Below are 13386 nucleotides of genomic sequence, written 5' to 3'. Positions count from 1 at the left end.
CTTGGGTCATCTCTTTTATAGTATTCACTAACAAGCTGTCTATGTTTGTCAAGTCTATGCCAAGTTCACCATTATAATATACTATTAACTCGTCAGTTTTATACTTAATATTCTGAATTACAGTAATTAACTCACTTACCGTATTGACTCGTAAATTGGTCACTTGCTTGTAGATTTCATGAGGCTCTGTGTCTGGTTTATACCTCAATTTCAGTGTGTCTTTAATTAGTTTCCAGTTGTCCGGTTCCGGGATGTTGATGATTGCGTTTTTAGCTTCTCCTTGGATTGTTTTGTAGTATATGGTTCTTACTGCTTATTTTTTCTGTCCTTCATCTTCGAGCGTTGATATTAAATATTCTACGCTGCTGAAGAATGAGTTTATTGTTGTGTCTCCGTGTCCTGTGAATGCTGGAAGGTGGTTGATGTTCTTCAGTATTCTGTCCAGTCTGTGTTGGTCTTGTTGCTGCCTTTGTTGTAGATCTAGATAGGCCAATCTTAGTTGCTCGAGTTGTTGCTTCCTTCGTGCGAGCTTCTCTACTAGATCTACCGGTGTCATTTCTTGTTGGGCCTGCTCCATCCTTCTTTTATCAAATTCCTTCTGCCTGGCTTGCCGAATTTTGTACTTTTCTTGTAGCTTTTCACTTGATTATCGTTTAGTGGCTAGTACACGAATTTCTGTGTATTCACTGCACTATTGAATAACCCTATATTTTGTGGTGTCCACTGTTCTTTGTAATGAAGAATTGTTCACTGCACTTTATCGTTAGTGGTGTTCAATTTTTCTTTTTATTGAATCAATGTTCACTGCACTTTATCTTTTAGGTTATAAGTATGTTAAGTTATACTCTGAAGGGTCCGGTCAACTCCTGAGTTGGCTACGGATTCGCAGGATTAGGATTTGGGTGTTATAAAAAATTTTTATTTCGTTTCACTGGATCCTTTTACTTTTTAAAGGATCCTACCAACTGCGCCAATTTTGTATTCTACTCAAGCGGGAGAGAAAAAAAATAAAAGAAAGAACAAAGATTACTTTCGCCTTGAAGGGCTTCTCAACAACTGATTTATTATATTTTCAATTATTACATTTAGACTTAAACTAATATACATATGTATTTGCTTACTTTGCATTTAATATTTAAGTTTACAAAATTATTGTCAATATCTTATTCAGCATTTCCTTTCCCACACTTTTTCAAGTAAGTCAAAACAGGAAATGCGTTTCCAATTACTTTTACTTATTGTTCATTATTTTATTTACAAACTCATCAATTTCGTCTGTTTTACAATGTGAATTTGTCTTTGAAATTGAATATGTAACTTCTCCCCCTTTAGATTAGAATTCTCCTGAATTCTTTTATTTAGATTTATTTTAATATATTTTAGTTTTGTTCTCCAAATGACAATTATTAATATTATTGTTAAAATTAGAAAGAAATTACACCCGTATATGATTTTGTTATGAATTTTCAAATTAGATATATTTTTGAAATTTATTTTATTCTCTTCATCCATTTGTTCGAATGTAAGTTTTTCTGTAAAATTCTTTATATTGTCATATTGCAATCTCATAATATTTCCTTCGAGTCTTTCAATCCAATTAGAGTAATAATAATCATTAATTTTTATTGAACAATTGTTAAATCGGATTGCGTAATTTCCGTTCAAAACATTGTCATTTATGTTATATGTGTTATTTACAAATAAATTGAATGCATTTTTAACTAGGACTGTTTTTTCGTCTAGTGCTATAATTTCTAATTCTTTACTTGATATTAATTTACAATTTTTTTGTTATTATACAATGAGTGCTGGGTTTTAGTTGTCTGAAATGTTTATTTTCTTCAAATTTCATAATTTTATCTTTATAAGTAAAAACTTCCTCTATTTCTGCTTCTATTTCTTTTTTATTCTTATTTGGTAGTAGTACAATTTTTCTTATTTTTATTTGTATGAATGATTTTGGAATTTTAATGCTTAATATTAGATAGGTATTATTAAAAGTTGCTATTCCTAGTTGTAAATATTTTAATTTATTGAAATCAATGTTATAATTGGTAATTTCCTGATTTGTTAGAATATTTGGGTGAACTAGACCATATTTGGCTGCGACTACATTGTCTTGGATTTGTTCTATTTTACTTTTTATTAACTGAATTTTTGTCATCTGTTGTAAGTACATATGTTGTTGATTTTCTTCGTCTATGAATTTATTTATACTGTTAAGTCCTTTTTCAATTTCTTTCCTATCATCTTGTACAATATTTCTTATTTGTTTCATTGCCAAATTAAAATGTTCATTTATGTGTATTTGTTGATTCAACATTTCGCCCGTTTGTGTTAAATGTTTTTGAATTGTCTGTCTGTCGTCATCGTCCATTGTGCCAAATGTCCATTTTGCTACAGTACCTATTGCGTTTACAAGTCCTCTCTTATGTCTTTTTTCTATTGGTATTAATGTCATTAACTTATTTCTCGCTTCTAATAATTCTGTTTGTAATACATTTTTGTTAATTGTCTTTACTTGTATAGTATTTTCTGTCATTTCATTAATAATATCTTCTATTTGTTTAACGTCAATTATATGGAGTACTATATCTGTATCCTTAACTATTTCCTGAAGTCCTAACTGAATGTCCGTGAATCCTGTTTGGTCTTTTAACTCAATTGTGGTCAGTTCTCCTTTAATTATCGGTGTCGAGGTCATTATTAGTATGAGTATGGTCATTATCTGTAAATTTATATTGTCTTTTAATGTTGCATGGATGAATATTTTTTAACAGTCCTTTTTTATATTTAGGTTGTTCTTTGTGCCTAACTGCTTTGTAGTTCTTTATAAATCCCTCACGTCTTTTTTCTTTATAGTCCTCTCTTTTTAAATTAAGTTTATCAATTTTCTTTCTTTTGCATTCTTCTAAGTTTTGTTTAAGGGGGGGTAGGGTCACAAAATCGAAATTTTTTTTCTTCACTCATCTTATAGTAAATCATTTCAAGAATGTTGTGTCAAAATTTTAAGTGGATCGGAGCAGAACTCTCAAAGTTATAGCCTTTGTAGGCACTCTACCTCGAATGCGGAGCATCGATAATTTTTCAGAGTCATTTTTTCAAACGCGTTTTTCCCGAAACGACTTCTTAAAAGTCGGTGCCAATCACAACTCCGAAATTATTCAACCGATTCTTTTCAAATTTGGCACACGTTTTCTAAATCAAAAATACCTCCCCCCCACCCTGCTTTTTTTTTTTTTTTTAAGGTCGTTTTTCACTTACAAATATGGCGAAATTTTTCGCCAAATATGCTCGTTTTACGTTTTTTTGCCACCAAAACTACAAAAATGAAAAAAAAAAATTTTATTAATGTTGGGGGGAGCATTACGTCATACTTTAACTGAAAAATTCGACTTTTTTAGTTTCAGATGATTCTACGACGAATGCCGATTGGCACCGCAGAGCACCTCTCGAAAAACATATCTCCAAAAAAACTCTGCCATGGGCTTATTTGTCAATATTTTATTATTAATATTTTTTAAAAACTTATTGAAAAGATGTACAATAACATGCAACTGATTTCATTAAAGTATCTTAAGCCATATTTCTGTAAAAAATTAAAAAAAAAAGTGTTTTTTTTTTAGCGCTAAACTCTACCACCCCCTTAATTTTTCCTAGATCTAAACGTCCTTCCTGAACGTCTTTTGGTGCACATTTAATACTTGAATGATACCTTTCGTTATAATTTCTGATTGTTCGTTGAATTAATTGTTGGATAGGTAAATTTTTATTAGTTTGGTACAAAATCCTAAACTTTTCTGCCATCGTATTATGAAATCTTTCTATATCGGCATTTCCTGTATGGCTGTTGGGCTTAGATAAATGTAACTCGATTCCTTGTTCTGTTAGAAATTCCCTTATCCTTATTGTCTTAAATTCATTGTCTGCTATTATTTTATCTGGTTTTCCTATTTTAGTGATATGTTCTTCTAGTTTTTCTATTATAGTCATATGATTTCTGTCATTCAATGGATACGCTGCGCCAAATTTTGAAAATTTATCTATAGTCGTCAAAAAGGTAAATCCTTTGATTACGTATGTATCCATATGTATGATTTGGTTTTTATCTGAAGGAGTTTCTGTGTAATGAAATTTATTTTTAATCGGATGTCGTTCATACTTTACTTGTTGGCAAATGTCACATTGATTAATTACCACTTGGATGAGTTCCATGAGTTTTGGAAAATATATTATATTTTTGATTTTATTATAAGTTTCTTGTATGCCAGAGTGCATACTCTCTCTTACATGATACAGTGATATTTGTTTTACTGCTTCCACTTCAGTTTCAATGTCCTGTGCTCTCATGGTGCACTTAGTAAAATTAATCTGGCTATCGTTTGAATACATATCTATAAGCTTCTCTTGTACTATATTGTAGTTGTGTTCGGATAGTTCCGAAAATATCCCTATTTTCCCTTTTGAAATGTATCTTCTAAAAATGTCTCCCATTAGGTTAGAGTCACTTTCTGCAATAAAAATAATTCTTTTCCCATGTACTTCCTTAAATTCTTCCGTTTTATTATTTGTTAATATTATTTGTGTTTTGTACTTATTCACAATTTCTTCTTTTATAAAAAAATGATCACCCAATTCTTCCTCGGCTGAATGTACTGTTGCCATTGTAACATCATCTTCTATATTGTTAACTGAAAAAAAATTTAAAATATTGGTATTTTCTACCATGGTATTTTCACTCCCCGCTTTTTCTGAAATAGTGTCCTTACTATTTTCTAGTCTACTTAAAAAATCTGCCACTTTATTTTCTTTTCCTTTTAGGTATTCTATCTCAAATTGGTATTCACCTAATTTTAATAGCCATCGCTGGTGCCTGGGTGACATGTCTTTTCCTTTGTATTTGGAATGGAGATATTTAATTGGCTGGTGATCAGTAAGGATTTTAAATTTTTTACCATATATGTAAGGCCTAAAATAATTTACACTCCACATTATTGCTAGGAATTCTTTATCCGTTGCAGAATAGTTTTTCTCATGGTTATTTAATGTTCTTGAAGCATAGCACACTGGGTGACCTTCTTGCGATAGTACTGCACCAATCGCATAGTTAGATGCATCCGTTGTCAATGTGAATTGTTTATTGAAATCGGGATAACGTAAAATAGGATGTGTACTTATTAATGTTTTTAACTTTTCGAAAGCTTCAATGTATGTTGGATCTTTTACATTAATTTTTGCGCCTTTCTTTAGGTATTTTGTTATCGGTTGGGCTACTTTCGCATAATCTTTTATGAATTTGCGATAATAACCTGTTATTCCCAAAAAACTTTTTATCTGTTTTTCGGTTTTGGGTAATTCTAAATTTTGGATAATTGTAATTTTATTTGGGTTTGGTTTCATGCCATCCTTTGTTAAAATGTGCCCTAAAAATTCTGTTTCTTTTTTAAGAAAATTGCATTTGTCAACTTGTATCTTCAAATTTTTACTTTCGAGAATTTCGAAAATGTCTCTTATTGCTTTAATATGCTCAGTTAAAGAAGTACTAAAGATTAGTATATCGTCTAAGTATACTACACAGGTTTTGTTAATATGATCTCTCAAGATTTCATTCATTAGCCGTTGGAATGTGGCTGGCGCATTTTTAAGACCAAATGGCATTCTCATAAATTCATATAGACCATGAGGAGTTACGAAGGCAGTTTTTTCTCTGTCTTCCTCCTTTAATAAAATCTGATGATAGCCTTTCGCTAAGTCTAATGTCGTAAAATATTGCGCTCTACCTAATTTGTCTAGAATTGAGTCTATATTGGGTAAAGGATATTTGTCGTCTAAGGTTATTTCATTAAGTTTTCTATAGTCGACAACTATTCTATATTTTTTTTCGCCTGAATTATCCTTTTTTTTGGGTACGACTATAAGTGGGCTTGCATATCTTGAATGGCTTTTTCTAATTATACCTTGTTCCTCCATTTCTCTGATCTGTTTCCTTACTTCTGCTTCGTGTTGAGGTGGGTATCTATATAGCTTTGAATAGATTTGCTGTTGTGTAATGGTTTTTATCTCATGCTGAATTTCTGTTGTATTAGTTAATAAATCGCCTTCTCTAAACAATAATTTGTTATATCGGTTTAGTAATTTTATAATTTCACTACGTTCTTCATTATTTAAATGATTTAATTGAAGCCTTTCGATTTTAGGATCACTGGTTTCAAGCATGTAAATTTGATTAAACTTATATGGGTTATTAATAAAATAAGATATTTTTCCATTTAGTGTTATTTGTCCTTTTTCTATATTTATTTGGGCATTTAAAAAGTTTAATATATCTGTTGTAAAGAAAAGAGGATTCTAATTTTTAATAGCTTCTTTGATTGATGCTTTAAAAAACCTGTAAATGTATTTATTTATTTTATTCTTTTAGTTTTTACATATTTTTTACAATTCATAGTTTAATTATATTTCAGTTTTTCTTTACCTTAGTTTTCCTCTCTTATTCTTTATTTCTTTCAATTAGGCCTTATATGTGTCCGCGCGCACCGATAAAAATGAAATGAGCGATATAAAAGAGTAAAGCTTAGTTATAGTGACAAGTCATAATTTCGCGCAGAGTTGCTCTTATTCGTAAATTTTTACGGGTTGCTTAAGTCGGCAACAATGTCCCCCCGGTAAGCGGACGAATCTTCGGAGCTTGCCTTGTCTTTGCCGATGTCGAGCACTGCAAGCTTTACTGCTGGTCGTGACTTTAGCACGCCTTACTTGTCCATCTTTTGCCATCGTTGTTTCGACGACTATACCTTTTAGCCAAGTGTTCCTTTCTGCATTTTCATCGACAATCAATACGATGTCACCCTCGCTTATGGGTTTCACTTTTTCAAACCATTTACTGCGACGTGTAAGTGATGGAATCATTTCGCGTACCCATCGACGCCAGAACAAATTCGCAAACATCTCGCTTTGACGTAAATTCATTTTTAAGCTAATTTCTTCAGGTTTACAAAACGGCTTGGCTCCATTTGAACTGCCCAATAAAAAATGGTTTGGGGTAATCGGTTCCTGGTCCTCATAGTCGAGCGATAGATATGTCAGCGGTCGAGAATTAATGATCATCTCCACCTCCAGCAAAGCCGAACGTAAACTTTCATCAGAGAATCTTTGCGACGGCGAGATCTTATACAGCACTGTCTTTGTTGTTCTTATTAGGCGTTCCCATGCTCCACCCATGTGAGGTGCAGCTGGTGGATTAAACTTCCAGGCGATACCTTTGTGAGCAAGTTCGCGTTCTACTATAGAAGCATTCAGTTTAAGCAACTCGTCTTTTAAAAAGCTATCAGCCCCGCGAAAATTCGTACCGTTATCGCTATATATTTCAACAGGGCAGCCACGGCGAGCAATGAAATTTCGCAAGCACATTAGACAGGAGTCAGTACTTAGAGAATGGGCTATTTCTATGTGTATAGCTCTTATTGTCAGGCAGGTCAGCAATACTCCCCACCTCTTCTTCGCCTTGCGGTTTTCAGTAACTAAGATCGGCCCAAAGTAATCGATTCCAACATACGTAAAGGGACGAGAGAATGCGGCAAGCCGGGCTATGGGTAATTGCGCCATTTGTGGAGCTTGCGGAGCGGCGTTCGCGAGTTTACATACTTGGCAATTTCGCCTCACAGCTTTAAATAACGATCGCAGTTTTGGTATAAAAAACAATTGTCTTACCTCATTCAAGGCTGTCTCGTGCTGAATATGGTAAAAGCGTTGATGATAGTGATCTACTATAAGATAGGTTACTCGATGACCAGGTGGTAGAACAATGAAATCACGTTGAGGCTGGTCGCATGACTGAAAATATGTTGCCCTATTTTTCACGCGAATGAGATGCTCGTCGTCCATATAAACTTGCAGGTTTCGTAGCGGACCAGTTTTACATACAGGCTTACCAACTTTAAGCAATGACCAGTCATCAAAATGTTCCATTTGGATTGTCTTAAAAATAAACAGTTTTGCACGCCGAAAATGACATGCGGTTAGATGACTGCCTTCCGATGTGATTTGGAGCCGTTGTTTAAGTTTTTCGATGTAAAGCACACAGTTTGCTATAGCTCTATATAGTCGAATCCAATTCGAAAAATATTCAAAGTTGATATTTACCTTTTGCACGTTGTGAATTAGAAGCTTAGCTCGAAATTCGCTAGGGTTCACCGTACCCAGATCTTCTTGCTCCGGCCACTCTTTAGTAGGTAAAGTAAGGAAGGCGGGACCATTTATCCACTGATGAGCTACCTCAATGCAAGGCCTCGTTTTCGTAGCAATATCAGCGACATTCATTTTTGTTGGTATCCAACGCCATTCACTGATAGCAGTTGCTTCTTGGATTTCAGCGATACGAAACATTACAAATTGTTGAAATTTACGCGGATCACCATGAAGCCACTTCAGAACGGTTTTTGAGTCGCTCCAGATGCAACGTTTCTCAAATTTTATATGATGTGCTTCCTCAACCATGTTTGTTAAACGTGCACCAATTACCGCAGCCTGTAGTTCCAGTCGTGGTATTGAGAGCGGGCGCAACGGTGCGACCTTTGCTTTAGCTGCCACCAACCTACTGACGATGTGACCACCAGCTTCAATACGAAAATATGATACGGCAGCGTATGCATTTTCACTTGCGTCTACGAACGTATGCAGTTGTACTTTACAGTCATCTTCGTAAAGGAGTGGAGAGTAGCAACGCGGTACCGACACGCTAGTAATAACGGGAATGTATTCAATCCAAGTTTTCCATTTCAATGAAAGTTCATAATTTAACGGTTAATCCCAGTCTATTCCACTTCGCCAGATATCTTGAATAAGAATCTTTAGATATGAAGTTAAGCAAGCTACTAGTCCCAGTGGATCGAAAACTGACATGAGCACTTGCAATACTTCTCTCTTTGTAGGGACGACCCTGTCCGCGAATACGTTGCGCTTAAGCCGAACAAATTTGAGCACGTAGCTGAGTGTATCGGATTTTGGTTCCCAGTACATACCAAGTATTTTTTCGAAATTTATGACATCCTTACTGCAGTCAAATGATTTAAGTTGTGGCTCCCCATCTCCATTAAGCGCTGCTAAAACATCTGGCGAATTGCTTGACCAATTACGCATGTTGAAACCACATTTGGAGTGAACATCTCGAACATTTTTTGCCAATTTGATAGCTTCGTCGACGGTTTGAATCGAATCAATAAAATCATCGACGTAATGGTGATTCTTTATTGCACACGCTACCTGAGAATTTTGAGCAGCGTGTACCGAAGCATTTAGGTTTCGCACGTAATGCGCTATACATGGAGAACAAGAAGCCCCAAAACTTAAAACGTTGAGCCTGTACACGTTTATCGGATCATTCATGTTAGTACGCCAGAGAAAACGCTGAGCATCTGCGTCTGGGTGTCGTAACTTAATGCGGTGGAACATTTCTTCGATATCACCGCATATTGCGATTCTACCCATTCGGAAGTTGAATAATATATTTACTAGTGGAGTTAACATATCTGGTCCTTTCAGTAAGAAATTATTTAGGGATACATCTCTAGATTTTGCGGCTGCATCCCACACAAGTCGAATTTTATTTGGCTTGTGCGGATTGCGAACAATAAAAACCGGCAAATACCAAATTTTATCACCACAATCATTTATAGCTTCGTTCGGTAACTTGGTCGCATAATTTTTCTTAACTAAGTTGTCAATTTGTTTCTGCATATTGCGTTGTAGTTCAGGATTGCTAGATAACTTACGTTCCAGACACTTAAAGCGACGAAGAGCTGTTGGCAAGCTGTCTGGCAATCGTATATTATCATTTGACCACAGCAAGCTCGCGGTGTACTGACCCTCATGCAACTCGCAGTTACCCAAAATTTCTATGGCTCGTTGATCTTCCATTGAAACTGGATTTACCTTTGGCACTGAAATTCCAATATTTTCATTCAACATGAAGGACTTTACGAGTTCATGCAAGTTGTTATCGCTCTCACAGTCGCATTTATGTAAGTTTAATCCGTTACCTTTACTCTGATTATTACCGCCACCAAAAATTGTCCACCCTAATCTGGTTTTCGCCCCTACGGGATCTTGCCATCCACCTTCACGTACCTTCTGTGCCATTATCAAATTGGGGTTATTTACACCAATAATTAGCTTAGGAACTATGTCAATAAAGTTTGGCAAGGGAATGCCTTTTAAATGTGCATATTTTGTTTTCAATTGGTCAGCAATCAATGTTGATGATGACATATTTAAGCTACTAACCGTGTAAACACCTCGGAGTGGATATATTTTCGCACCTTGAATATTACCTGAAATTCGTAAATCGAGTCGTTGCGAATCAGCTTCATATCGGTTTATGTCTCCAGTCCAGTGAATGCATAGAGGATCGGGAACGCCAGCCTCACCCAATTCATCTGCAAGTGTTTGATCTATAAGTGTTAGTGTAGATCCATCATCCATAAACGCGTATGTGGATATTGTTTTATTTCTTCCATACAAAACTATCGGCAAGATTCGAAAATATGTGGTGTTGTTGCTGGAAATCGAACGGTGGTTATTCAGCATCGTTGAAACTTCACTATTTTTGTTAACATCAGAATTGTGAAGGAGTCTGTGGTGACGTATTGTGCAGCTATCCACCCCACACGACTTATTACTCCAGCAGCGGCGAGAGTGTGTTCCCAAACACTGGCGGCATAGATTTTTCCTCTTAACAAAGTCCCATCTCTCATTCATAGTGAGTGCTTTAAACCGGTCACACTGAGGAACCTTATGCGGGTTATTACACATTGCGCATCTGGGCATAGATTTTGCTTCTTCGTATTGTTTTAAAACGGCATCAGATTTATGCGTGTGCAAATGAGCTTCACGCTTGTTAAGTTTCTCTGAGAGTGATGCCGGATTCGTAACACGGCAAGCTGCTTCAGCCAATGTGGACAACCAGGTAGAAAAATCTTCCAAGCAAGGGTTATTCATGCCAGTTGAATAAATTGCCCAGTTAAGTTTTGACTCCTGAGAGAGCTTCTCAACGAATTCCTGCAATAGTAATGGGCTGTTGAGGTAACCGCTTAGTTTGCTTGCATGAATTATTGCTACTATATTCTTGATAGCAAATGCAAAGTCGATGAGTAGATCAAGTTTACCCTTAGGCGATGGTAATTGACGCGCCCTATCAATAAGTACTCTAAGTATTTGCTCAGGACGTCCAAAATACATTCTGAGCGTATTTATAATATCAGGTACCATCTCCGGTAATACCAGTAAATTGCGCACGACCTCCCTAGCCTTACCACGTAGACATTTTTGAAGGCGAACTAAATTCTCATGATGAGAGTAACCAGCCATTTGTGTGCTCTGTTCATATGCACTAACAAAAATATGCCACTCTTGGGGGTCACCGCTAAATACCGGCAAGTCTTTTGGCACGCATTGCCGCGCTGCAAACTGCGAAGTCGTCAAATTACAGGTATCGGCTGATTGAGTTGCGAATACCTGATTTGGCGAACGTGCTGTACTTGTTGGTGCTGTGAACGTTGTAAATATGTTTGGCGAATTACCGTTGCAGTCTACATGTAAGGCCTGACTACGCTCTGCCGCAGTCCGCGTCGACGGCTGACGTGGTGACTGCATAACTGTATGTACCGGTACCTCACGCGCTGGACATATGTTGGTTCTGTTATTTTGTACAGGCTGCACTGGAGTAGGAGAAAATGCTGTGTTACCGCTCACATTAGTTCCACACATTTTGGTGGGGCCAATAACACATGGACCTTCTATTTCCTCGTCTGCATCTTCTGCGTTCAAAATGCGAAATTTTTCCCGTAAATACTCTTCTCTTAAACGCATGGTCTCTTCTAGTTGCTGTAAACGGAGCTGTTTTTTTCTGCTATGGATTAGCAATTCTTGTGGTGCGCTGAGACTGCCACCGTCGCCATCTAGATTTATTTGTAAATTTTGATCTGCAGGCGGTGCAGGACTAGTGACGTTATACTCACAATCATTTTGCACTACAACTTCTTCAGCCATCGTGTTTAGCGTTGCTGGAACACCGTTTAATTCCGCCATCATTTAATAAGGTTTTTTAAAGATTTTGTTGTAAAGAAAAGAGGATTCTAATTTTTAATAGCTTCTTTGATTGATGCTTTAAAAAACCTGTAAAGGTATTTATTTATTTTATTCTTTTAGTTTTTACATATTTTTTACAATTCATAGTTTAATTATATTTCAGTTTTTCTTTACCTTAGTTTTCCTCTCTTATTCTTTATTTCTTTCAATTAGGCCTTATATGTGTCCGCGCGCACCGATAAAAATGAAATGAGCGATATAAAAGAGTAAAGCTTAGTTATAGTGACAAGTCATAATTTCGCGCAGAGTTGCTCTTATTCGTAAATTTTTACGGGTTGCTTAAGTCGGCAACAATATCGATACCTATAATGAAATCATAAGTTCTCCCTTTTAATGGGGTGATCTTCCAACGAATCCTGGCATTGTTAGGTAAATTAAATTGCTCCGGGCTTTATGTGTGCACTTCATAATTTATTGTATCTTTATTTGTTAATGCACTAAATGTTATGGGATATTTTAATTTATATATATCAAAATCATTTATTTCCTTATTAATTAAACTAAGACTGGCACCTGTATCTATTAGTGCTATGTATTGTTTATTTACGATCTTTAATGTTATCTTTGGCAGGCATTCAGTGGCTGCCTCGTAAAAAAAATGGTATTATTAATTTCAGGTCCTTCTGGGCTTTGCCTACCTAAATTTAAGCGCTCTTGGCCAAACTTATGATTAGGGTGTCATGCCACTCGAGGATTGTTATAACACCTTTCAATATTGTCCACTTCCATGGGTTCCGTGCGGTTTTGTCTAGGCGGTTGCCAGCGAACTTGGTTGGAATACGGCCTAGCGTGTCCTATTTGTGGCACACGTTGGAAATGTCTTGGGGTGTTATTATTTCTTGCGTCATTTTGGAATCTGTATCTTCCCGAATTATTTAAAGGATTATTAAAAGCGTTTTGCTCTTCACGCCTATAAAAATCATTAGTCCACTTATTTCTTTCTTGAATTTGTCGGTTATTTCTTTCATCCCTATTTTGATTATTATATGTCCTATTCTGATTATTATACGATGTTTTATTATGAAATTGTCCTTTATGTTTTTCTTCTCTTCCGAATCTCTTGTATTCGGGTCTTATGCACGTGTCTTCAAACCTTCTTTGATTCATTATATACAAAATATCTTTTAATTGTCTTTGTTCGTAAAATTTGTCGAGTAATGTCCCTTGGGTCATCTCTTTTATAGTATTCACTAACAAGCTGTCTATGTTTGTCAAGTCTATGCCAAGTTCACCATTATAATA

The 13386-nt window shown here is 35.7% G+C and overlaps 1 protein-coding gene across 1 annotated transcript; it reads right to left on the bottom strand.

Annotated features, from left to right (window-relative positions):
* Window positions 1–6615: 6615 nt before the first annotated feature.
* LOC129250287 (uncharacterized) lies at window positions 6616–12084 on the bottom strand. The gene is made up of 2 exons (XM_054889922.1): window positions 9021–12084; window positions 6616–8696 (listed from the first exon to the last, which is right to left on the bottom strand). Exons 1-2 carry the CDS (start codon window positions 12082–12084, stop codon window positions 6616–6618), a joined length of 5145 nt encoding a protein of 1714 aa, XP_054745897.1.
* Window positions 12085–13386: the final 1302 nt, after the last annotated feature.

This window comes from Anastrepha obliqua, chromosome 6 (genome assembly GCF_027943255.1).
Source record: "Anastrepha obliqua isolate idAnaObli1 chromosome 6, idAnaObli1_1.0, whole genome shotgun sequence".
NCBI classification, from domain to species: domain Eukaryota; kingdom Metazoa; phylum Arthropoda; class Insecta; order Diptera; family Tephritidae; genus Anastrepha; species Anastrepha obliqua.
The sequence above is the reverse complement of the archived record's forward strand: the minus strand, read 5'-3'. Positions and strand labels throughout refer to the sequence as shown.

Excerpts from the sequence above, each read along its gene's own strand:
- LOC129250287 (XM_054889922.1), bottom strand. The coding sequence starts at position 12,084 with ATGGCGGAATTAAACGGTGTTCCAGCAACGCTAAACACGATGGCTGAA. Across the intron at positions 8,697-9,020 it reads AAATTTCGAAAAAATACTTG|ATGACTGTAAAGTACAACTG; the intron begins GTATGTACTGGG and ends TCCTTTACGAAG.